The following is a 26,467-nucleotide window of genomic DNA, read 5'->3' as shown; positions in this document are numbered from 1 at the left end:
CTTGATCTAAAATTCGCAGGTGGAACAATAAATGTAGGTTTACATTGTTTCTATAACTACTGTATGAGGAACTCTCTCCGATACTGTTTTCGTAGCACTCAATATCATCAGAAACTAAGTAATATAAGGCCTCAAATATTATCTCCACATTAATGTCTCTTTTCTGTGCATTGTTTTAAGTGTGACATGTTGCAGCCTCTCAATCAATTCACCCTCTTTTCATTCAAAAATCTCTTCATCCTTTAGCTTGCAGTCAATGTCCAGTGCTTTTTCCATGTTCATTTGCCTGGTAGAGGACAGGAAACCAGAGGCAGGAAATCAGAGGCCTGCTCTTTGTATCCCGCTTTAACTCCTAACCGGCGTCCCTTCATGTGTGTTTGTGTTTGTTTCTTTCTCTTTGTTGTTTAAGTGATTCTGTGTTTCTTGGGATATGTGTCAGGATCCCCTCTGTCTCACAAATGGTCACTGACTTTTATTTGTGAAGCTTAGATTTCACCTCGTGTGCCTCACCTCCCTTTCTGGATTAGGGTCAAACACTAAGAGGATTTAGGCCCTGCAGAGTCAAAGGTACTCATCATGAGAGACAGGTCTGTGTTTGTCTACAGTCACTGATACCTCTGTGTGTTATGGACATTTACATTGAGGAATTCAGCCCAAAGATAATGTTTTTAGATGTCACAGGAGAATACCAAAGCTCCTGGTGCATTTAGCTTTTGCTGACAGTAGATCTACAGGTTGGGTTTTATAAGAAGCTATACTGTTCAGAGTTCATGTGTAACCCTATCAGTAGGTCACTCCTTTCATGTGTAATATCTTCTTCTTCTTCACCCATAAGGCCACACAGAGCAAAGAACAAAGACTCTTTTTGTTGTATTTATATGTGGGCCATGTCACCATAAAGTGAGATAACTAACACCCTTATCTTATATTTACTGTCAGTGGTGATGATGACAACACCAGTGTTAGTTTTTTATTAAACTACTCAGATGCAAAATATTTGTTTGTTCTTGTACACTTTTATTTCTTAGGTCTATGAACATATTCTTCTGGTTGTAGTCAAACGCATGAATGAACCTTTTTTTTCATACTGAGGTAGCCACATTTTTATAAGACCTTTAACTTTTAACTTGTATTTATTTTTTCAGGTGACCCTCTTCACTACCCCATTTGATCTAGTTGGCTCATGTGTATTTTAATGAGTCATCTACTTTTACGTTAGTCATTTCATTCCCAGCGAAAACCTTTCAAGTGGCTTTAAGTTCTGAATCTTCCATGTGACGGGTAATTTACGTTGTCTGGTGAGAAAAGGCAGATAAAGGTTCATCGACCAGTCATGTTCTTTAAGACAGGGCAGTAAAAGTCTAGCTGCTGTCACTTTATGACGGTAAGTGAAAATATAAGAGGGACTTCCTGGTATAGGAAGGAAGAAAGACTTGCAAAGGAGATTTTATGGAGTAACATTTTCAAAAAGACGACGTAATGAAGGAAGATCATCTCAAGACTTTCCATCGTTGTCCTGGGTGATCAAACCTGTGGAGCTTTATCCCTCTTGAAGACTCAATCAACAATCTGCAGACCCGATCCTATCCTTGACCCCAATCCTTGAAGCTAATTGGATACCAAGGCAAAACAATCCGTACACATGTTTTATTAATTTGAATGTTTGTAGGATGAAATACAGAAAACTGTTATCACCTAAAAATCCTGTCTCTCACAATGGAATGAAGATTCTTCTAGATCATCAAAGCAATATCCAGATTGTCAAATTCATCTTTGTTGTACTCCACAGTGGGTTATAAGTGACTGACTGTGTGAGGCCTCTAAACTGTGCCCAGACAGTTAGTGACTTGAAATCCCTAAATCAACTTAAGGCTTTAAAAATTGGCTTATTGGGATTCAGTTGTGTAAGAAAGTTTTGGGTTCATCTGCTTTAGTGAGGACCCCGCAGAGTCTGAACGTAGAGCAGCAGACCTGAGATGTTTTGTCTGGCTGGGCAGTTTATGTAAGGTCACTGCGGGTTGTTTCGTCTCACTAGAGATTGCAAGAATCCCTCAGGAGGCAACTCCAGTCCTGTCCCAGTGGAAAATCCTCTCTCAAAAGATCAGGTGGTGAAGTAACAAGTGAATGGAAAGTAAAGTGGACAGCAGCACGAGCAGCAGGTCAGGTCTCAATCAAATCTGCTAGGCAGCTGAGGGATCACAAATGACATCAATGTGTCGAAACGGTGGCTTTCCTTTTTGTTTTTGTGCCATTTCACAGAATACACTTTGATCATAGCAAGCTGCTTTGATAAAAGTGTCAAAGTCAGGTCAAAAATAATATTCAACAGCAAAATATTATTGTTGTAAGAGACTAAAGAAATAGGCTGAAATGTTTTGATGAGGAAACAGGACAATGCACCCTCGGAAATTATCATCAGTTAATCAGTTATACTGAAAAAGCCAAACAGAAAATTGATTCAACATGTTTTAATCCTGATTCCTATTCATAAACATCTGTACGGGTCTGTATCGAGTGTCTGTGATACCAGAGGATTTAAAATAACACAAACTTTTTGGGGAAAAACTGATGGATGAAATCACACCAGCTTTGACAAATACTACACTCTGAAATAGAAGTGCTCTCATTTATCTCAACCTGGTGTATTTTTGGGGGTAGCTTTTAAATTTTGTTTCAGATTGGGGCAATAACCCGCACACTGGTTGATTCCTCTTCCTAGTCAGCATCAGAGTGTTGTCAGTTGTTTTTCTGTGTACGGCTGTTCCAAAAAGCAAACAGCAGTTAAAAATGCAAAACTGCACTCTCTGTTTTGCATGAAAACCTGTAAACTAATGAGCTCTCTTCCCCTTTCTTGTCTCCAGGTTGTGTGGTTGTGCTGACTGGAGGTAAGCCATGGAGGATGGGAAGCCAGTGTGGGCGCCCCACCCCACCGACGGGTTCCAGCTGGGCATGATCGTTGACATAGGAGCCGACGCGCTCACCATAGAGCCACTGAACCAGAAGGGCAAGGTGGGTCATCACCCACACATACGTACACACACACACACCTACAGGCAAGCACACACCCTGGCTTTCCATTTACAGGCAAAGTGAGCCCAACTGGGGAAAAGGGTGAGGGCCTTGTTCTTGTTTTTCCTTCTGTATGGCTTCTCAAATTCACGAGAGAATGGCACTGAGTGGGCCACATACATGGGATGTTGTTTGTTGTAAATTCCCAAGACGGTCCCTCCATAGAACACAGTTCATACATTCATAAGTTCAGGCACAGGAGATTTCTTGAAAGGTAAAGATAACTTATTTTGATAGGTAATGTGTTGTCTGACTCTGTGCAGTCTGTATTAAGTGTGATTCCGAGTAGAAAGGCGTCAGAATAACAATGTGTAAAATGTGAGAAACATGAGAGACCGCATGTACACAGGCATGAATAAATAAAGAGAGCAGCAGCAGGTGCGCTGATAGTGTTGCCTAGCAGGAGAGCTGCTCATTAGCAGGTAAAAGCCACCTGTTACACCTGAGCCATAATGTGCCCCCAGCAGCAAGCAGGTTGATGTTTACCTCAGAACAGACTGTCTGTGGTCTGCATTCGTTGTGTTTGATGTGTTTCTGCCATGGCTAATGGACAGACCCTTTCTATCTGAGTCATTTGGGCTTGTTACAGTAGAGAGGAAAATGTGGGATGACACCTGAGCTGTTGTGACCTGGTCAGTACAGCGAGCCAGCAGCATGCACTACACCAGGACTCTGAGGCTGGAGCAGGGAAACAGAATTCAGCCTTCTCCTATCTGCTATTTATTGATGCAACTGTTATTATGATATTTATTTGTTTTCCTTTTAAACCAATCAGAATATGTCTTGGATGAACTTTATAACGCACAGTGCCTGGAAAAAGGCCCAACTGAATGAAAAACAGTCAACAACTGCACCAAATTCAAATTCAAAATAATGTTTACTGTGCTGTGCAATACATTTGAATGCTGTGTTTCTGTTTAATTTATTTTGACTTGATTGGGCAGCAAGGCAACAAGTTTTGCCTTTTTAAGACCGTGGGGCTGACACTTGACTGACAGACCAGCACCCTGTAGCTGTCTGCAAAGAAGAAGAAGTCCCGCCTCAATGCCTCATCCTTACTTGAACAAAGCTGGCTAAAGTTCAGCATTTCCAATATGGCTCTGTCAACAATAAGCTTTGAAACTCTTCATTAGGAACAAATAGCTGATGTCACTGACACTATGTTGGTATAGCTCAGCTTTCTAATTGGTTGGTGCCATAGGATTTACTGTACGGACAAAAAACATGATTTATAATGGATTTTAGCATCTTATTCCTCGAAGATTATTATCCTACATTTGTTGAATCTGGATTTTAGATTATTTGCAGTCAGAACAAAACAGTGGGCTGAAAATGATACGGTACCGTTGCGTGGTTCCTGGCAATTAGTATGGGTACTCAGCATTACCAATTTTCAGTACTACCAGTACTTCTGTGTGTGCTTACGTGGTAATCAATATTAATGTCTTTAATAATAAAAATTAGGGGTGCAGCGATCACAATTTTCTGGCCAATCTTTACACAGCCTGACCTGCCAATACCGATTTTCATTTTTTATTATTATATATATTATATATTATTTTATCTGACAGCATATACCTTCAATGTTCCAATCTTATTTTATTGAAAAACATTGAAAAATACCTGTGAAACAATAAAATCTTTATGTTTTAACTTGAACAACAAATAAAGTGTCCTGAGTTTTAGGTCTCAGAGCAAAAAGCAACAAAGGCTGGCTGTCAGACCTTCCTGGAGGTATATAAGATCAGTTTCATATGTAAGGATGGGACGATCACAGATCACCGATCCCCCAAAATTAAGGAAATCGGTGCATGTCTAATAAAATCGTAAAGTTTCTCAATTCAACATATTTATTATTCAATTCATAAACTTGAAATACTGTGTTATGTCCAGCATGGAAAGTCGCCTACACTCTCACTCCCTCATAGTCACAAGGATGCGTTTAGGTACCAAAACATAGTACCGTTTGATTTTACAATTATCGGTACTCGGGACTACAGACACATTTCGGTCGATTGCTTCGAAAGTACCTCATTTGTACCCATTTCTAGTTCTGGGGATGGTTGTTGATAAGACTTTATTGATACCTTTGCTATTATTCAGTCCGGTTATCAATCCAACTCTTTATCAATTCCTTCCGTGAATTTTCTGTGTACACAGGGTGTCTGCGGGGTCTTAAAAAGTATTAAAGGTGGTAAATCAATCGTGGGAAAATTAAGGGCCTTAAAAAGTATTAAAAAGTCTTAATTGTGGATTTATGAGGTATTAAGTTTCATAGGTATTCAAGCTTTGACCCAAAAAATATCCATGAATAGTTATTTTCCTCCTTGCAACTGTCCCCTGATTGGGACGTTAAACGTTCAGCCGATAAAGTTCTAAAAAAGAATAGAATAGAGAAGAATAGAGTTACTTTATTGATCCCAAACTGGAAAATTGTTGTGTTAACAGCAGAAATCGATGGAGTCAGTAGAAAAATACAAAAATGAAAAAGAATAAAGTAAAAAAATACATAAAGACTCTAGTTACAATAAAATACAACAATAAGGATTGTGAGCGGTATAAACACCAGCTATAAATTAACGTCATTTCTAGTTTCATAAAGAGAAATTGAATACAACATTAAAGCAAATCACACAATCTCCAGCACATGTCCTAAATTTTAAAAATGAAATAATTTCTCATTTTCTTCAGCAAGTTGGCCTTGAATAATTACTGTTTCTTGTTGTGAGAGTGTGGATAACCCTGCCTTAAGTTTCATTTGTTCTTTCAAGCTTTATTCCTCCTTAGCTTACATCATTTCTGTAAAAATGTAAACGACAACTGTTAAAAAGTGGATGCCAACAACAACTGAAAGTTGCGTTAAAGTCTTAAAAATTTTTCAAAGGTTTTTGAAAAAGTCTTAAAAAAGTATTGAAATCAACCTCAGGATTTTAGCATATACCCTGGTACAAAAAGCAGGCTTTACATGTTTTCTGTGTCAACAACATTTTATTGAGTCTATAAGTAATTAAAATTTAAAAAAAATAAAAAAATAAAATAAATTAATAAATAAAATTAAAATTAAAAATAAAAATATTTAACCCTGTGTGTCAACAAATATTGTAACATGTTGGTGGTGGTGCCACCCTTGCTTGATATTTTATTGTTACACAAATCACAGTTTTTGTTGTTAGCGTCAGATTTTGAAGCCAGGTTTTCGATCACTTCTATCACATCGCCATTGCTTTGGAAATTCTGCAGCTGACTGACGAGTGCGATTGATGTGTGGCACATCATGTGACCTCGACCTAATATAAAGAATCAACGAGGGAATTGTTAAACATAAAGGCTAACGATGTTGATGGACTTAACCATTTCTAATTGATTCTTAACAGGAACCAGTTACTGATACCAATCCCTAGTGTGTTCTGCATGCATCTGTACTACAGTCACAACCCAAAGCGTTACTGTATTTGTGTGTGTAATCCACTGTAAGGTATTTATTTGAGTTGCAAATAGCAGAGTTCAAGTGCATCAGGAGTCCCCTAAACCTCTTTTTGGACTTGATGTAATTGAGAGGACAGCTTCCTTGTTATAAAAACCAGAATTGTCCATTAGGCTTTGAAGTTTTTACAGTTTAAACTTCATTCTGATCTCAGCATGGTCCCCAGTTGCATAAAAAAACAGCTGAATCAAAGTTGCATTGAAAATGAGCAATTATCTCACCCTGCTGACAAACTTCATAATATCAACACTCTGCTGCACTCTGAATGACTCATGAAGATGAATATTTAAAGATGCACTTGGCTGAGATGGGAGTGATTTGGAATAACTGTGAAATCGAATGATCATGAGCGTTATTAAGAGGCAGAGACTTTGCCTCATTCAGCGCTTGAATGAAAGGCTCATTGAGTGCTTGTTTTTACTGCAGAGTGGAGCTCATTAGTGACTCGGAGCAACACAACTCTCAGCATGGCAGCCTCGTCTTCTTTGTCAATTTTATTGGTTAGTCATTTCTCACATGGTTGTTATTGTGGATGGACATGTCCAGAATGAGTCTAGGCAGAGTAGCTGGCACACAAAGCAGATTCTGTTTATGCTCACAGCCTGTTTGTGGCAATAAAGCATGCATCATAGCACACACTGGGTCACAATCACACATGCATCTTTATTGATGTGGGGAGTGTAATAAATGGTCAAAGGGTTTTCAACATGTCACTAAATCAGCTTTATTAGTGTCGCTTAGTCTGATTGACTTTTATAGAAACACCGTTGTTTTATTCCCTGAGCGTGTTTTAGTATCAGTAGGATTTTGTTAATTTTAATCGTACAAGGAATTTATGGTCTTACAAACTCAGCACAGCCACCCCAATCATCTCTTCTCTGTTGCACCCACCTCATACACTCACAAACTCACTCAGGTGTTTGGATCCGGTTGCTCTCCCACCAAATTATTCATTACCCTGCCATGTCTCCCCTTGTTTCTCTCACAGCCGGCTTGTTCCATTGAATTTATTTCCATTAAGTCAGACTCCTAAGACAAAAGACTGGGAATATCAGTAACTAATTCAGCCTGGGAACATGTTGCACCAATCATCGTTACTGTAATCTTTAAACATGATGAGGGATTTGTGCTTGTGCATGCTCGCCTAGCTTCTTAAGACGTGAGTGTCTCAGTTTTTTTCATGCTAATCAACAGTTGTTTGGTGTCATAAACTTTTCAAATAAGACAATGAATGAATAACCTTGCACATTGAAGTCATATTTGCAAGTAGAGAGTATCACTTGTTATCAGATATTCATGTCCTGGAAATCATACAGCATGAGTGCTACAATAAAGATAACTCTTTGTCTTTCAGACCTTCCTTGCCCCGATGAGCCAAGTCTTTCCAGCTGAGGATGATGTAAACAAACTTGTAGATGACAACTGTAAGTCAACACACCGCTTCATTTTAAAAACTCTGTCTTAAAATTATTTCAGCTAGGTTGTTGCACAGTCTAGAGAAATAACTCCTGTTTGTTTTTTCCTCTGCTTTCAGGTTCACTTATGTACTTGAATGAAGCCACTCTTCTTAACAATGTCAGAGTGCGCTACAACAAAGACCACATCTACGTATGTTTTCCTTCACGATCCTTCTCTGCTTCCTCATTGCAACAAATCCTATGGTCAGGTGCAGTCACTACAGCTTAGAGCCTCGCTGTCTGGTTGCGTAATGATGAGAAGCAGCAACAGGCTGAGAGAGGATCCCTTTCTTTGTGTCCCTCTGGGGAAAGCAGCAGGTGGTAAAGAGGCAGTGCACGCTAGGAAAGGGTTCACAAAGTCAGACAGGCAAACCCAATCCTGATCCCAAGACTCACTCAGGAAATGAGGGACAGCTGGTTGATAGGAAGAGATGAACAGGGTAATGTGTTAAGATGTGTCTCAGTAGCTTTTACCTCCTTTCTCTACCCTACTATTAATGAATTATTTACAACCTTTGTGCCTTTTCCAAACCCTGTACATGATGTGGCTAAACATGTCTGTGTGTGTGTGTTTTTCAGACTTATGTGGCCAATATCTTGATAGCTGTGAATCCTTACAAGGACATCCCCAAACTGTATGGCCCTGAATCCCTCAAGTCTTACAGAGGGAAGTCACTGGGAACTCTGCCGCCTCATGTATATGCTATAGGTGAGAGCCCATTCCTTACTTCTGTCCTTTTAGTCTCACAAGCTGCAGTTCATAAAGGGGTTCACTCGTCCCACAGTCAACAGCAAAGTCATCAAGCTGTCAGAACCACTCATCATTTTGTTTGGTTGAATTTTTGGCCATTTGAAGCCAGCTGATCCAAACAACAGATCTATGCACACAAGGTGGAAGAAGACGTCTGTATTCATTCTGCAAATAGTTGAAAAGTGAATGGGCTTTCTTTAGGGATGGGTACCGAATAAGGTACATTTTTAGGTACCAACCGAATTATGTCCAGGTAAAAGTACCAGGTATCGATTCCTGTAGAGTCAAAAGGTACCATGTTTAGGTACCTAAATGCATCCTTGTGACTGTGAGTGGAAGAGTAGGCGTTTTTCCATGCTGGACATGAACACAGCATTTCAAGGTTATAGATTGAAGAATAAATATGTTAAATTGTAAAAAATATATATTTTATTGTTAAACAAATAAATATATTTTACCACATAACCACAAAAAAGTACCGAAAATTGGTACCGTTGAGTACCGGTACCGATTGCTAGGTACCGGGCATCGGTACCGTATTGTTTCAAATGTGTAAGGTACCCATCCCTAACTTTCTTTTGGCAAAGTCAAATTCCTCAGTAGAGCATACACTGATACTGAGATGAGTGTTTGGGTCAGAGTCTCTCAAATTTTGCTAAACTATGAGGCAAACTTGGCTTCATCTTGCATGAAACTGTAGCCTCGTCAGCATGGTGTTTCTCCTGGTACACTGCAGAAACTTAGACCCAAGCAAGTGTTTATGTCTTATTATTTTTGTCTCATGAGACTTAATGTAAGCTGCTGGGCCTAACAAGTCCAGATTAATGTCTTGTTTTAGGCATTAAAAGACTAAAAGGATGCCTGAATTGCTCGTAAGGAGTAATAAAGTCTGCCAACTGGGTAAAAAAATGCTTTCCAATTTTCTTGTATGGAGAAAAATGTATCAATCCAAGAAACTAAACAGTTACATTTTTGTACTCTTATTTTTACTCTAAGATATTTGGTTGTCATTTTTGACTTTTAATAATTTGTTATAGCACATTTCTCTCAACTTGTCAGTGGATGAGGCTTATACTAAGATTTTTTTTCCCAAAACAAGACACAAAGACTTGTTGACTTTTTAGTTTTTGCAGTGTGGTTTCTTATAAAAGAGGCAGAGCTGACTTTCAAACCATCCCTTTCATTCATAGAAGGGAAAAGTGCTTTTGTTTTGAGGGCTGATTAATTGAAGTAGATACAATTTTAGAGAAGAAGTAGAAACAAGTTTGATTTAGAAACATACAGTAATGTTTACCATTTCCTTACACAAGAAAACTTTACTATGCTTCTACAAAATTGTATCGTACTGTACATAGTTTGATCTTTCTTTTTGTTTTTTAGCCGACAAAGCCTACAGGGACATGAAGGTTCTCAAGATGAGCCAGTCCATCATTGTGTCTGGTGAATCTGGTGCTGGGAAGACCGAGAACACCAAGTTTGTTTTAAGGTATGAATCCTTCTGATTGATGCGCAATCTTATCTTCTCCTGCTAAGTTACTCTGTTATAACATGATCAAAAGTACAACTTAAAAGTCAGTCCTCTCTTTCCTAAAATGCATTGGAGTAAGATATTTATGATTGCTGATGTCCTCATAGTGCTCTCCCTGCCCTGCAGGTATCTCACCACAACATATGGAAGTGGCCAAGATATTGATGAGAGGATTGTTGAAGGTAACTCTCTAAAAGAAAACAACTTTCAACTGCTACCATCATAAAATAGATGAACTCTATGTATGCACTTTCATCCTGACCGTGTCCGTCTCTTCTTAGCCAATCCTCTTCTTGAGGCCTTTGGAAATGCAAAGACGGTTCGCAATAATAACAGCAGTCGCTTTGGGAAGTTTGTGGAAATCCACTTTAACGAGAAGGTAATCGTCTTCTTGGTTGGCTCCTGTGTCCTGACAGTGATTTTGAGAATCTGACACTCTTCTCTTGTCACCAGAATGCAGTTGTGGGTGGTTTCGTCTCCCATTACCTGCTGGAGAAGTCGAGGATTTGCATGCAAAGCAACGACGAAAGGAACTATCACATCTTCTACAGGCTGTGTGCCGGGGCGTCCGATGACATAAAGAAGAGACTGCACCTGGACTCTCCAGACAGCTTCAGGGTCAGTAGACTTAGACAGAGACCAGGGCGTGAAGTGTCAATATTTCTCATAAAAATGGACTGAAGCTGCCTCCAAAGAGAGGTTAAAATGAAGGATTTACCCACAGAGTGACATTTGTGTTGAGTTATGGTAATTTTCAGGGGGGTAGATTTCAGTACCTGAAGTTCATCTCTCAAGGGTTTTAAAACGTTGGAGCATTCATTTAACAGTGGCTCTATGAAAGCCCAGTAGACGTCACATTAGTTTATTTCAGTGGTGCCCTGAGGTTCTCCCATGTGAGTCTGAGAGACAAAATATTTCACAATTGAATTCTTTGCCTTTCAAATACAATTTTCAGCTCAACAAGGGTGAAGACACAGAGCTTAAAGGTGTTTACCTCAGCCCTTATTTTCCTCTGCACGGTCTACTAAACAAGTGTTAACGGAACAACGAGCTGCTCAAGCTGTTCCTTCAGATGTTTATCATGGTGTCATCACATCAGGTCCCTGAGGTGACACCCACATCAACAGAGGCAATTACTTCATGTCATTCACCGCTAGTCTGCTGTGGAACAATATCAGAAGACAGCAAAATAAATCTTTTAGAGGATCAAAATCAATACAAATATCCTTGGTGGGTATCATACCAGGGGTGAATTGTGTTTGTGCTGTGCCTGGATTTAATCTATTAAAGTACTAATTAAGTTTGAGGGTTTGTAAGCTGAGTTTTCTTCTGTTACAGTACCTGAACCGGGGATGCACCAGGTACTTTGCCAGTAAGGAGTCTGATAAACAAATCATGCAGAACCGCAAGAGCCCTGAGGTAAAGTCACACTGCGTCCTCACTAACCCAGCACAATGTTGTTTCAGAATAAATGTGCAACAGTTTTATGGAGAACAAAGGCAAAAAAATTTATATTTAATCTTCTGAGGAAACATCTGTGTGTTGGTTTTGGTGCCTCCTGTGGGCAAAGGTTTACGTCTCACAGCTTTTTCCTGAGGTATTTTTAGCAAATGTATCATTTTGTATTAGTATTTTGAATTTAAAATGTAAAGAAAAGCATCTTGATGCTGATGATGTGCTTCTGTGGGTCATTAAGATGAATCAGCACCACTTATTGATTGTTATAAATAATATGTTTCTATTTCCATCAAAATGACACAAACAAATCCAACATTATTCTCTAAGTTTTATATTCTTATGATTGTTTTTAAACATTAAAGATAAAGCATGTACTATATACGGTACAATGACAAAGTAACATTGCAGGAAGATACAGAAGGAAAATAACAGATTGATCAGTGCGCTCTGACATGACTTTTCCAGTGCCCTCCGAACAGTGCCTGAATCCAACCTAAGAGGAGAAACCAAAAATCAGACAAGGTTTTACAAAAAGCAGCTCAGATGTTTGTTTAGTACATAAATGATGGTTGTGTGAAGTTCATGAAAAGCCTTTTTTCTTAAAAGATAGTGAACAACATTGCACCCTCCAGTTTCAGGTCTCACTCTTTAATACCAGTAATTTCAAAGATTATAGCTCACCTTTGTTTTTTTTTCTTCTAGTGTCTAGAAATGGCATAACCCATTTTACCACTTCTAGTGATAGCTTTACATTTGACAACTCCCACATCAAGATTACACACAGTAAAACCAACAAAAATCAGGCCACCTGAGCATTTCAAGAGGGAGACCACATTAGCAGAAATGCACTGATTAAATCTTTTATCATGTATTTCTTTTCTAAACGACGACAATCAATGTTTGGTGTTTAGTGTCAGGAGTGTTCAAACAATAACTTTGTCAAATGTGAGCAGTTCAAAACTGACAGAGTTTTTCTCACACTGAAGCAGTTGATTTTTTTTGCCCTAAAATGGTGAAAACAGGGACCTAAAAGAATAGCTGACTTGTTTTTTTTCTCTGAATCAACTAGTTTGATTTGAATCTGAACTTAAAGAATAACTCACACAGTACTTTTACTGAACTAAAGATCTGGGATGCATAGTTGAGTTACCCTGAAAAACCTGGAATTAATTTATCATTTATACCATAAAAGAGGGACCAATCAAAACATGTATTTGACTTTATGGTTTCTAAGATCAATATATTCTTATGTTTGTCAATTTACTAAAACAAGTTCATTTATCATGGAATAATAAAAATGACACAACCCTTGTTTTTTAACTTAACCCTTCTTTAAAACAAAAAAAAACCTTTGATCTGTGTTTTCCTTTAAAAATATTGTATCCCAGTCAGGATCAAATTCATGTAGAGTAAGAATGTGGCATTAGAATGAAAAAGCCTGGTCCAGTCTTGCATGATAAAGTAGAGGCTTAGACTTTCTATCACCGTGTGTTCACTGAATCAGTAACAGTACCTAAGTAGACTGAGTGCTGTAAGTTTAAGCTGTTTGCCTGTAAGTGCATTACGTGGTTATGTGTTGCTAATCAAATTATTGTACGTCTGTCTGTCCTGCCATGTGTCCGTTATGTAGGACAACAAGGTGAAGCTCCCTTTCTTATCAGGGCTTTGTGCTGGCTGCTCTTTATCCTCTTTATTTCCTGACGTAAACACTGACACTCTCAGGCTTTACATGCTGCTGTGTGCTGTCCAAACAGGAAATAAGAGTGCATGCTTCCTTTTTCTCTGCATGTGTTTTGGGTTGGGTGGAGGCTGAGTGATCTTTGAATAGAAATCTGGGCCTGTTTGTTTTAAAAGTCATGGGATGCAGGACGGCATGATAATGTATATTCTCCACATTAGTTTATAGTGGTGTGTTTGCTGTGTGAGGCTGGCGGAGGCTCTTAAAATAAGTGCATGTCCATTTAAGTTAGACGGGAATGGGTCCATGGTTAAGTATCTCACTTACTCACTCTTAGACTTCTGTTCATGGTTTGCAGCATCTAAAAGTGGGTGCTCTGAAGGACCCTCTTCTGGACGACCAAGGGGACTTCAACAGGATGTGTGGAGCCATGAAGAAGATCGGTCTCGACGACACTGAGAAGCTCGACCTTTTCAGGGTGGTTGCTGGTGTTCTGCATCTCGGTAACATCGACTTTGAAGAAACGGGGAGCTCATCAGGTCAGTAGGGTGCTGTTGTTACGAGTCTTTGCAACTTGTTTGGTTTGTTCTGTGAAATTCTCAGGGTTTCAGTCGTGGGGGTGGCCTTTTTTACAAGAGTCCTTCTGTTTACTTTCTTAAGATTGTTGAGGATTGTATTTGAGAGTAAAAATAAATGCAAAGAAAAAAGTCAACAAGTGATAGGAAAGTATCAGTCATTTTGTTGTTTTTCTTTTTTTTATTTATTTTTTTTTATTTTTTTTTGTGCTTGTATTTAGAGAGAACTGCTAGGCCTCACACAGTTTCAGAGATGTATGTTACTAAATTGTATCAATATAACATATTGAATCACACACTTTTGCGCTTTATTGTCATAATTTCCTCTCAAATAGAAATAAGAAGAATGTCTGTAACCAAATTACCACTTTCTCCCTGCTCCTGACTTTCTATGTTTCTTTCCTCTCTTTAAATTAGCTTTTCAAATGAAATAAGTATGCTGATACTGAGAGAAACAAATTCTGTTCCATGACTTAACATCAGCAGGATGCTTTTTTATGACTCATGTTTCTCACTCTTTGTTTCAGGCGGTTGTGTCCTGAAGAATCAGTCAGGGCAGACTCTGGAGTACTGCGCTGATCTGCTGGGTCTGGACCAGGATGATTTGCGTGTCAGCCTCACGACCAGAGTCATGCTCACCACAGCAGGGGGCGCCAAAGGAACAGTTATCAAGTGAGAACAGCACCAAGCTGTGCAGATGTCTGACTTTCTGCAACCTCTTTTGAAATGTTGTAGCGTAAAACGTGATCCTCCCTGTTACTAAGACATTGTTTTATGAAACTGAGCTCTTTGCCTGAGGTTTAAGAGTTTCTGACAGCTCTAGAAATAGCCTTTAAACTTTGGCAGAGAATATTGAAACAGAACGGTCAGAGATAAGGCTGTATTTATTTGAAATGTCTTGTAAAGAAGTAAGAAGTCTCTGTTGTGTCAAACTGTGACGCTGCCTACTCTTTTATTCTGAAAGTATGTGACCGTGTTTTCCACAGCTTGTCGACTTAGTTATTTCTTATAACGCTGCACTACAGAATGAAATGTGGTGCAGTATTGGCACTGTCCCTATGTATTTTGGTAGTGATGTGGTGTTTGACTGATGGGGCCAGGTTTGATAGATTAATATTTAAGGAGGGCCAGATGCCGGCCTGGCCTGGAAGTGTTTTCTCCACATAAATAATGCAGCCTGTATCTTAGGAGGCAGGCGAGCATGGCTGCAGTACAGTAAAGGCTTGGTGTCTGGGGAGCAGGTGGAGTAAAGAGGAGGGGGGTTAGGCTTTGTCATTAAACCCCAGACAGATCCACCCCGACCCCTGGGAGGCAGAGGGTTACAGAGGGGTGGTGGCACTGATAGCATTGGGGAGACTGAGTCCTGATCGAGTTTAAATATGAAGCATCTCATGCATATATTGTAAGAGTTTTATGTGTTTTTCAAGACCTATGGTCCTATTTAACTTGGATCATAGATAAAAAAGAGAAATCAAAGCCAACTCACTGGCTGAATGATGCATCTCAGCTTTGGCATCAATGGTTTTATCCTTTTTGTATTGGATGAGCACCTCTTTCTTCTTCGAAGGGCTGGATGTTTTGAATATCAAGAGGAAAAAGGTCGATAACAATCTGTCATAGTACAACAGTAGACCTTTTTATTTTATATTCACCTTCTTCCCTGCTGGGACAGCTGAGTTGAACTCTGGGTCACCATGGAGCTGCACTTTGTCCTTCCTCTCAACCCCTTTGAATAATAATAAAAAAGGTGTGTTAAAGCGCCATCAGGGAATCCAGTAGAGTTCAAGGTTCATATTTTAGTTTTAATACTTCATCTTTAGTTCAGAAACCCTCATTTAAAAACGATCACCCACCTCACAAAAGAGGTCAGAGAGGGAATGGCTCTATGCGGCAAAAAAGTGTCACATCAACACAGCTTAAGTTTTGCTCCCGCATCAGAAATGGGTTGATTAGAGTAAAAATAAAGAGAGGGAGGTTTGACGAGGCTGGCTTGTCCCAGTTTCGGACCATCTTTCACTGCTCCACTTTGTGTTTCCCTCCAGGGTGCCTCTAAAGGTGGAACAAGCAAACAATGCCCGCGATGCCCTGGCCAAGGCTGTGTACAGTCGCCTCTTTGATCATGTGGTGAAAAGGGTCAACCAGTGTTTTCCTTTCAAGACCTCCTCCAACTTCATCGGGGTGTTGGACATTGCTGGTTTTGGTACTGAAATAAAGTTTACTGGAATAAAACATAGATTTTTAAGTTACACTTAATTAAACAGGCAGAGCTGAGGGCATAAAATATGAAAATTTGATGCATCTGTTTGTTTACAAGTTTGTCTAATGATGAGACACTTGTATGTGCAGCTTATTGCTTAGTTTAAGTACCCAGATGCATACGCACACTTCATTACCAGAGCTCTTACTCTAGAATTAATTTCCCCTGACTGTCGTATAATTAAGCAAAAGCTTCGCAAAAAAATCATTTTAGAAAATTAATTGAAATATGTTATTTTTCTTCTTCCTCCTCGTAGAGTATTTTGAACACAACAGCTTTGAGCAGTTCTGTATCAATTACTGCAACGAGAAGCTGCAGCAGTTCTTCAATGAGCGCATCCTGAAGGAGGTGGGTGATGAAAATAATTTGATGTGATTTATTTTTTTATTCGAGGAAACCTGTCGTGTCATGCAACTCAGAGTGCAAACTGAGCTTAGTGTTTCACGAGACAGATCACTGAGCCACTCTGTTTTTCTCACTAATATATCCCCTCTGTCTCTCCTGCTCTCTCTCATTAGAATGGTAATTTCTCAAGGGACATGATGAGGCTTGTTTCCCTCCTGTGATCTCTTAACTCTTCTCTCTTCCAAGGTCCAATTAATGTGCCACAACTCTGGTTTAAGCCTCTGTCTAATGATCTGAATCTTTGTTTTTTGTAGTTTGAAGTTTATATTTGTTTTGGTTCATTTTTCTATCACCATTTAGAAAAAAAAGTATGTTTTGATTTTGTAACTGGAAAATCCCTACTATATTTGAGGACTGATTTTCAACATTTGCCTGTCTGTGCAGGAGCAAGAGCTGTACCAAAAAGAAGGTCTTGGGGTGAATGAAGTGCATTATGTTGACAACCAAGATTGTATCGGTAAGTTTCAGTCTATGTCAGCTTGTTAAACCTCTAAATCTGCAGTTTCTTAAAAGTTTACTCCTTTCAAAAGTTTTCCTGAAGACTCAAATAAAACGAATTTCAGCGTTTCTGTCCACAGAATAAAGTAAGGGGACAAAATGTCTGACGTTTTGTCTCCTGCTAAAGCTAATTAGAAGTCTGAGTTGTTTCCACTGAGCAGAATCAAAGGTAGACGTGTGGAGGAGTTTGTGTACATGTATCTGTATCTTGGCTTGACCTTTCATCGAGTGCCACTCGGGAACATCATTAAGATGAAGTGCTGCCTTTGAGGGGGGTGTGCTCTAAACACAAAATAACTGACAGAGTGAGTCCTTCTGTGGAGCCCACACACACCAAATGGACTAAATTTGGTTCAAATGTAACATCAGCTCACCCACATTCATTTGGGCTGATCCCTGTGCTCCGGTCTGCACGTCAGAGCAACGAAAACACACCTGTCAGGGGGACCAAAATACGAACTTCTCATTATCCAAGATGCTGGCATATCCATGTGTCTGGAGAGAGTATAATGAATATTTGGGGGTTTTATGGCTCTTTTTCTGTGCAAAGAGAAGCCAGTGGAACAATGCCTCCTCACTGGAGTTGTCTCTGTCCTCGAACGAATCCTCACATGATGGGATGAAGTAGTCAGAGTATCAAGGTGAAGCAGTTTGATTTGTATTTCAAAGGCTGCAATTATTCAGGTGTGAGGTTAACTGACAGTCATGAATAACATTTATGACTTGCAAATGACCGTTTGGGTTGGCCATTAATTCACTCATCAATCTTCAGGATTTATGCACAGGTGCTTGTTCATGCAAATTCTTTCAGGGGTCCTTGGCTATTACATTGTATCCCAAACACAGGATGCCAAATGAATAATTCAGATGTATGGCTAAATGAGCATCCTGATGAACTTGTTTTTGTGCTCTGAATATTCAAAAGCAGACAGAGAGTAAACAGAGGAGATTTCTAATAAATGTCATTCAGAAGCTGTTTATCTTTTTGGAGGCTGCTTTTGAAACTTTCTGCCTCTGTGGTTCCCTCCTTACTCTTCACGGAAAAGCTTTGAAGAGATTTGAGGATTTGTTGTTTACATTAAACATGTCTGCAGTTTAAGATGCACATTGTAAATAGTAGGGATGCACGGACAGGAAAATTTTGGAAAATATTGTTGTTATGGCCGATAACCGATATTTACTGATATCGATTTTGGTTAAAAAAAAAAAAAAATCTGTGATGACGTGTCAAGGTAGTTCAGAGAAAAAGACTGGTGCAATCATGAGAAAAGACGACCATGGAGAGGATCAAAGGATGGAGCGCCGAGATGAACGTGATCAAAAAAGTATGTTTTGTCTGTTTTTTGTATCAAAAACAGGAAGAGAGACATTAAAGAATACGGTCCACTCTTTTTAGGTAGTTTTGGTGTTTACATTGTCAAAGAAAACAGTATTATTTGGATCTTGAAAGATTGTTCAAGATGCTCTGAAAATGCAGGCAGCTAATGAGAAAATATCTGCCTATACCGATATGTTGAAGGAAATGACCAACATCGGCTGGTACCGATATTGATACCAATATATTGTGCATCTTTAAGAAATAGAGGGGCTATAGATTTTCAAAATTACTCACACTGCAAAAGCTGAAATCTAAGCAAGTGTTTAAGTCTTGTTTTAAGTAAAATTAAAAAAATGTCTTATAAGAACTAATATGAGTCACATCCACCTAGCAAGTCCAGAAAAACACACCTACAAACTTTCTTGAAATAAGAATAATGGCTTTATTTAAGAAACTAAAAAGTACATTCTATTACCCCGTTGGCGGTTTGTCTGACTCTTTACAAGCAATTCAGACATCATTCTTGTCTTATGACGTTTTAAAATCAGACACCTTTCCACCCTTGTTAGGTGAATCTGGCTCGTTATGTCTCATAAGTTTGTTTGTTTGTTTCAACAGACAGCTGAATCTGTATCTAGTATTTCATTAATCACGTTATTGCTCCTAATACTTGTTTTGTCTCTTTTCAGACCTGGTGGAAGCAAAGCTGGTGGGAGTCCTTGATATTTTGGATGAAGAGAATCGTCTTCCTCAGCCCAGCGACCAACACTTTACTCTGGCTGTTCACAACAAGCATAAAGAGCACTTCAGACTGACGGTCAGATCCCTCAAGCTGTGCTCCCCCTCTCCCTCCTCTTTCTCCTCTTTCTCCTTTCACAATGTATCTAATTTTCCAACCAATTCAAAAGCTTTATTGGCATCTCTCTGTTTCTGTCTTTGTGTTCTCTCCAGTGTTCTGCTATTATTCTCTTTCTTTGTGTACTTTTTGGAGAGACCAGGCATCAATGCATTTCACGTTTTCTTTTCCATTTACTGTGTGTGTGTGTGTGTGTGTGTGTGTGTGTGTGTGTGTGTGTGTGTGTGTGTGTGTGTGTGTGTGTGTGTGTGTGTGACAGTAGTGCGGTGAATGATGCAGGGTCCCTCCCTCTGTCTCTGCCATTGTCGCTATTGTTCGTCTCCCTGCCTGTGTCTCTGCAAGCATGAAATCCTTTTAGAAGTGCAGCCTTGACACCAATTCAAGTTTGAGATTAGAGGTGGCTGATTGCAGCCACACTTTGGTGTAGAGAAAGTTAAAGCTCAAATAAAGGCTCTGCCGTACAGTTATTAAAGTGAAAGCTATAAATCCTAATCAACGGTGCTTAAATATGCTGTGAATTCACATTTGTCTTTACACTAGAAATGATTTATGTTTTTTTTTTAATCTGATCAAAACTGTTGAAGGATCTACAGTATCCTGTCAGAGATAGGCACAGTTCACTTTTTGCCTGTCCAAGTGAATATTGAGTCTTTGGTCATGAGGCCATGTCAAGTCCAAGTGGCAACCTCAGGTCTAGGAGTATGAGACAATGCAGAAGTGCTAAAATCTGATGTCCCTTGAGTGTCTGCTTCAGCCCAGCTCCAGAAGTACCAAGCCAAAAAAAAGCCGTTTTCAACATTCTGGTCTTTACATTCTGGTCCAAAAAAAGTTACTATCGGCACACACTGTATGGGGGAGTGAATTTTCCTTTAACTCAGTGGTTTAGAGGATATTAAGATCCCGAGCTGGCCCAATCACAGGTACAGCTCAGGTCATGTGACTAAGAGACCTATAGCTGTACGCGAAGCCCTTGCAACTTCCAATATGGCCACGATCCCTCACATATGTTTGAGTGGTCTGCCCTGTGACAAAACCATAACATCAAAGCCTGAGTCTGAGATCGGTGTCAAGTCTTTAAAGTGATTCTCCGGGATGGAACAAGTTGGGTCCTATCACAAGGTTTAGGGCAGAAATTACCCCTACATCAGTGTTTTTGTGCAGCAGAAGCCCAGAGCACTCGCACCAAAGACCCCCTCCCTGCTCCTCTGCCGGTTTCCTCTGCACTCAGACGGTGTCATATTTTACTTGACCAAAAACACAAATAAACGGACTTCCACCGAAAAAAGTCTGATATCGGTCGGCATTCACGCTTTATTTAGAGAATTTTCAGCACATTACTTTCACACAAAAACACCGCTAAATAAGGCTCTAGTTCTCATCGTGTCCCTTCGTCCTGGCAGACTACCTGCATTTGTTTATATTTGGCACACCGCGCGCGCGGACTGATGCAGCGGCGAGTGCCTCGTAGCCAGCTGTGGCTCTGCAGCGGAGGTAGCGCCGTTTTAAGACACGATGAGAACTAGAGCCTTATTTAGCGGTGTTCTTGTGTGAAAGTAATGCGCTAAAAATTCTCTGAATAAAGGGTCAATGCAGACCGAGATCAGATTTTTTTCGGTGGGAGTCCGTTTATTTGTGTTTTGGTCAAGTAAAAAATGGCCCTGTCTGAGTGCAGAGGAAACCAGCAGAGGAGCAGGGAGGGGGTGTTTGGTGCGTGCGCTCTGGGCTTCTGCTGCACAAAAGCACTGCTGTAGGGGTAATTTCTGCCCTAAACATTGTGATAGGACCCAACTTGTTCCACCCCGGTGTATCACTTTGAGGGGCGAGCCGAATTTAAGTTCCAAGTCACATCAGTGTATGACTTTAGTGTGGCTCGAGACCATAGACTAGAGTGGACAGCGTGGCTCTGCCATTTAGCTCTTTAGATTCTTGAAGTCAAAATTCCCCTGTCACAGGCACTGCATTAGTAGCCATTGTGCAGCCAGAGTCTGCTCAGTAGAGACCGGAGGGACTATGGGTGAATCTGAGTGGAGCGGGGTGACAAAAATGATATATATTTTTTTTCTTTCAAGAGTCTAATCACTTCTTAGCTCTCGCTTCTAACATATTTTACAATCCCCGAAAATAATACACAAGAGAGGCAGCTGTCAATCATCGTGTATATGTGGTATTTCAAAATAACACCTTCACCCTGTGCTCACCAAATGCCTGTGTCCATGCAGGTAAATACTTTTAATAACCATGAACCACTGATTCACAAACTCTGAGATTTTGCCTCTATTAGTTGCCTTCTTTGAAGCTTTTTTGCTGGATCTCTTTGCATTTCATTGATCAGAAGTTTCATTCTGCAGACCAGCCTCCCTCATCAATAGTTGTGTGGATAAACAAGATTCTTGCTGTAGAGGTGGTGATGGATTGGATGGGAGGGAAATCAATACATATGTGTTTTAGCGCTGTCATTAAATTTGATTTGCTTTCTTCCTCCTCCACTTAGGTTCCCAGGAAGTCGAAGTTGACCATTCACAGGAATCTGCGGGATGACGAGGGCTTTATCATCAGGCACTTTGCTGGAGCAGTGTGCTATGAAACAGTATGTCAAAGCATAGATGTTATGATAGGTCTATTAGAGCTGGGTGGTATTCTCAGAATATAGGGTTTTTTATTTTCACCAAAAACTTCTTTCAATGACATCTTTAACACTGTTTGCAGTTATACACAAGACAGTGGAATTACTAGTAATGTTAAGCCAGTTAAAAGTCAATCAGTTAAACTGTGAGAAACAACACATCACAACAACACATCTGTTATAGTTAAATGTGCTTTCCTAATGTGTGCCAGACTCAACAGGGAAACTGACACTCTTGATTTGTGTTTGCACTCTCCTTTATCTGTAAAATTGCATAACCATATTGATGGATGTGATTACCTGTGTGTATCCATAGACTCGGTTTGTGGAGAAGAATAATGACGCCCTGCACATGTCCTTGGAGAGTTTAGTTTGTGAATCGAAAGACAAATTTGTTCGAGAATTGTTTGAAAACTCCAACACCACCAAGGACTCCAAACAGAAAGCAGGAAAACTTAGTTTCATCAGTGTCGGCAACAAGTTCAAGGTAAGAGTTGATATTAAGGTGTTTTTTTGTTGTGAAAAAGAATCTCTGAGCAGAACAAAATGTGGTACCATTTTATTAGGTCAAACGCAGTCACGCCAAAGTACACTTGTAATGTAAAAGTAATTCATGAGTTAATAAGCAGTTGGGGAAAAAATGGTGAAAAGTTAAGGGGGAAAATGTATCTAAGACAGATTGAATATAATTAATATCTAGAAAAGCAGACCTCCACCAAGCACATTTTGATTGTCACCAACACTTTTGTCCTACTTTAATGTTACACTCCTTTTCAGCAGACTGTCTGCTACAATTTGGTGTTAGTTGCAGGTTTGTACCATAATTTGTTACCTGACAGTGTTGAAACTTTGATGACCCAGTACATATTTCATATTCCAGATCTTAGTATCCAGAATATTGCTAGGATCTGGATTGTACTTTTACATCTGTCAGAAATGATGGTGACCTTGTTTTGTATTGTTTTGCAAAGCAATCCGACTATTTATCGTGGAGTTATGTACATATATGGTGAAATAGCCCTATCTCACAATGATAAAGAACACTTTAAAATAATCCTGGATCCAGACGGTGACGCATCACCACAAAAATTGAATCAGTTCTTCCTTATCCCATTTTGAACATTTCATGAAAATTTCATCAAGATCTATTTGTTACTTTTTGAGTTATGTTGACAAACAAACACTCTCAAAAACATGACCTCCTTGGTGGAGCTAAATATGAGAAGATGAAGAAAAAAGGCAAAAGTACCACTGCACAAACTATTTATCAGTGGGTTCTTGTTGTTCTTATGTTTCTGAGTACAAAAAATGGATTTGGGGTTCCTCAAGGCAGTGACTTTGGGCCTCCTTAATTTAATATCCCCACCCTTTTTTGAGTGTTTGTGTGTGTTTGAAGACACATTAAAACACTTTGTTTCATCCTATTTCACTCTTCACTTATATATGCAACAGCTACCCTGTCTAATGGTACATTTTATTTATGCAGTGCTTTTTAAATACTTGACATCAATTTATAGATTGTAGAAACATTTTTAAAAAGTCACAGTAAAGACAAAACACTATAACGTTTTTGAAAATCAGGAGTTGAAAGCAGTTCTGAAAAGATGTGTTTTGAGCAGGGACTTAAACATGTGAAGGTCAGTGCTGTCACAGATGTGTTTAGGTGATGAGCTCCAGAGGGAGGGAGCAGCGATGGTGAATGCTCTTTCCCCTCAGGTCCAGTGTTATCTGTCTGGGGTATCCTCTTTACAAACATTCACAACAAATCATCTTTTTTTTGGTTTGCACACACAGACTCAGCTGAACCTGCTGCTGGAAAAGCTCAGAAGCACTGTGAGTAATTTTTGTTTTCATGTCAGCTTCATTGTATATGTTATTATTACTTCTCTGTCTTCTCTGCTTACAATCAATATGACATTAAAACTCCCCGTTGTTCACATGACGCTCTGGGTATACATGTGTTTTTTTACTGCTGAACTATCACAAACCTGTTTTAATCAATACAATGATGACAAAAAAAGGCTGTGAGGCACTGTGCTGAAACCACTCTATTTTTTCTGATACCATTTGTGTTTGTAGGGCTCAAGTTTCATTCGCTGTGTAAAACCCAACCTGAAGATGATCAGCCATCAGTTTGAGGGAGCTTTGATTCTCTCCCAGCTGCAGTGCTCAGGTGAGACTCAGTTTTAATAACAGTAAAAAGGCATTAAAACAAATTGTTCTTTAAAAAGTGACAATGGCATGGCATTTTGTGGATTAATAGTTTTTATATTGTGTTAAGGTTTAATCTAATATGATTCCATATGAATTGTTTTCAGTCACTGCACACTGCTTAATGAAGCTGAAGTAAGAATGTTGCAGTAGCGGCTGAGGTTACATAAAAGCAACATTTTTGTGTCATAAAGACCACTTGTTTTCATCCACGGGGATTTATTTTTATTGCTCACTTACACGCAGATACACATTTTTCACCTTGTGTATGTTCACACTCAAGTTACTTTGATGTACTGTCAGTTATTTACATTTTACCATGTGCTTTAACACCTAAACCAGTCCTGTTTCTCTTTGAAAATGCATTACATCCAAAACAAAGATTTCTTTGTCTGTTTTCACGTGTCCAGGAATGGTGTCTGTGCTGGATCTGATGCAGGGGGGGTTTCCTTCCAGAGCGCCTTTCCATGAGCTTTATAACATGTATAAACAGTACATGCCTGACAAGCTCACACGCCTGAATCCTCGGCTTTTCTGCAAGGTGGTGTTACATAAGTTTCATCGTTTTTTTCCTTCTCTAGATTAATAGGGAATCCATCAAACCTTTAAGATAATTTTGTCAAAACAAGACTTATTAGTTGTGTAAAAAAGCTTTTGGTAGATTGATAAGAAGTTGAGCGCCCTGCATTTCTATCAAATCTACAATGTAGCGGTGTCGCTAATGAGAATTTCCTCCTCTGCAGGCTTTGTTCAAAGCACTGGGACTTAACGACATGGACTTTAAGTTTGGACTCACCAGGGTGTTCTTTCGTCCTGGAAAGGTATGAAGAAGTCAGACGAGTTGATAACTCCTGGATGTTATTAGAGCTCCAGAGAGCACAAACACCCTTTTAAAATCAAGGATTGATGTTTGATTTGTGTTTTTGTCTTTGTTCAAAATTCAGTTTGCTGAGTTTGACCAGATCATGAAGTCTGATCCGGACCATTTGGCTGAGCTGTTGAAGAAAGTCAACACATGGTTGGTGTGCAGCCGCTGGAAGAAGGTCCAGTGGTGCAGCCTGTCTGTCATCAAACGTAGGTTAAACACAGTGAAGCACGGCTCTGGATGAAGAACTGAAACTGTCTCAGTCTTTCAATTTGTTTTAGTTATTTGTTTTACATTTATTTAATCAACCATGAAAACCTAATAAATAATGTACTTTACAGGAGTGTGCTGGATAAGTCTGGCAGCAGCACATTCAAACAAAGTTACAAACTAAACACAAGTCAACATGTCCTGAACCACATAACACAAAGTCAGCAGTCAAAGCATCTCCAATCTGATTCATCTTCTTCAGCCCCTCCAGTCGACTTTCAAAATCATTTTGAGAGACCAGCTCACAAGTTCTCCGATAGCAAATTAAAGGCTGCTGGAACAGAGTCTGTTTTAAGACAGACTCCACAGGCAGAGAGCAAAAGCCAGGTTTGTGACAGTGTCACAGAGCTGCCAGCATTTTCCAATAAGTTTAATTGCACAAATAAGAAGGAAGAAAGTAAAGAATTGCCATGTAAATAGGGACATGCCCGCGATTTGATCTGGTTCAGCCAACTTTACCTACCAATAAATCACCTCTAGTATTATGCCTCAAAGTTTTTTTTTTATTGTAGGACTTTATATCAGTTGTATTTTAACTTAATTGCATTTCAGGATCAGCTTACTCCACTTAGAGGCTCCCATGTAACAGGACTTTGTTGCAGCAGCCTTGGTTTGGCTCCAGCCACAATATGCTCCTTCAGTGACATTAAATCTACAGTCGCAGCCACAAGTTTAGAGAATGGCACAAATTTTGACCTTTTAACAAAGGTCATTTTTTATAGAAGGGAATGACTTAGCAGTTAATTATTATTCATCTGATCACTCTTCGCAGTCTAATGTTACAAAAAAATGCTACTGTAAGAACTAAGGCAGCAAACTTTGTGAAAACCAACATTTGTGCCACTCTCAAAACTTTTGGCCACAACTGTAAATTTTAAAGAGGAGTAGCACAACAGATTTTTTTCAGTGAAGTTATTTCCCTTTCCAGAGGTTGACTTTGTCTTCCTTGTCAGTTTATTATTCAGCCGTGATAGCTTTACTCAATCATATTTCACATTTTTCCATTACTTCTGAATATTGAAAGCAGCAGCAGCAGCAGCAGCCTCGGGCAGTATGGAGTAGTACTCTAAAAGCAGTTCCTTGAACCATTACATTCTTCACCAAGCTATTGATTCTCACCATAAAACAAAGTGCAGGCTACAGCTTATTTGTGTAAAAGCATGA

At 39.4% G+C, this 26,467-nt stretch overlaps 1 protein-coding gene across 1 annotated transcript in view; it reads left to right on the top strand.

The window, feature by feature from the left end:
* The window catches only part of myo6b (myosin VIb), a 44,141-nt gene that overhangs the window by 442 nt on the left and 17,232 nt on the right, over positions 1 to 26,467 (top strand). Inside the window, exons 2-23 of the mRNA XM_074692508.1 lie at positions 2,862 to 3,009; positions 7,908 to 7,977; positions 8,088 to 8,161; positions 8,590 to 8,719; positions 10,142 to 10,247; positions 10,416 to 10,471; positions 10,571 to 10,668; positions 10,743 to 10,907; positions 11,628 to 11,708; positions 13,784 to 13,964; positions 14,528 to 14,672; positions 16,043 to 16,200; positions 16,514 to 16,605; positions 17,047 to 17,119; positions 19,168 to 19,295; positions 21,826 to 21,921; positions 22,274 to 22,444; positions 23,752 to 23,790; positions 24,037 to 24,130; positions 24,579 to 24,709; positions 24,912 to 24,989; positions 25,113 to 25,242. Of these exons, the coding sequence (XP_074548609.1) occupies positions 2,893 to 3,009; positions 7,908 to 7,977; positions 8,088 to 8,161; positions 8,590 to 8,719; positions 10,142 to 10,247; positions 10,416 to 10,471; positions 10,571 to 10,668; positions 10,743 to 10,907; positions 11,628 to 11,708; positions 13,784 to 13,964; positions 14,528 to 14,672; positions 16,043 to 16,200; positions 16,514 to 16,605; positions 17,047 to 17,119; positions 19,168 to 19,295; positions 21,826 to 21,921; positions 22,274 to 22,444; positions 23,752 to 23,790; positions 24,037 to 24,130; positions 24,579 to 24,709; positions 24,912 to 24,989; positions 25,113 to 25,242 (2,413 nt within the window). The 5' untranslated portion in view covers positions 2,862 to 2,892. The remainder of the gene's footprint in view (positions 1 to 2,861; positions 3,010 to 7,907; positions 7,978 to 8,087; positions 8,162 to 8,589; positions 8,720 to 10,141; positions 10,248 to 10,415; positions 10,472 to 10,570; positions 10,669 to 10,742; positions 10,908 to 11,627; positions 11,709 to 13,783; positions 13,965 to 14,527; positions 14,673 to 16,042; positions 16,201 to 16,513; positions 16,606 to 17,046; positions 17,120 to 19,167; positions 19,296 to 21,825; positions 21,922 to 22,273; positions 22,445 to 23,751; positions 23,791 to 24,036; positions 24,131 to 24,578; positions 24,710 to 24,911; positions 24,990 to 25,112; positions 25,243 to 26,467) is intronic.

This window comes from Halichoeres trimaculatus, unplaced genomic scaffold, assembly GCF_033239565.1.
Source record: "Halichoeres trimaculatus isolate MK-OKI-2021-1 unplaced genomic scaffold, fHalTri1.1 fHalTri1_scaffold_17, whole genome shotgun sequence".
In the NCBI taxonomy this organism is placed as follows: Eukaryota; Metazoa; Chordata; class Actinopteri; order Labriformes; family Labridae; genus Halichoeres; species Halichoeres trimaculatus.
Note: the sequence above shows the minus strand (reverse complement) of the source record. Positions and strands in the feature narration are given on the sequence as shown.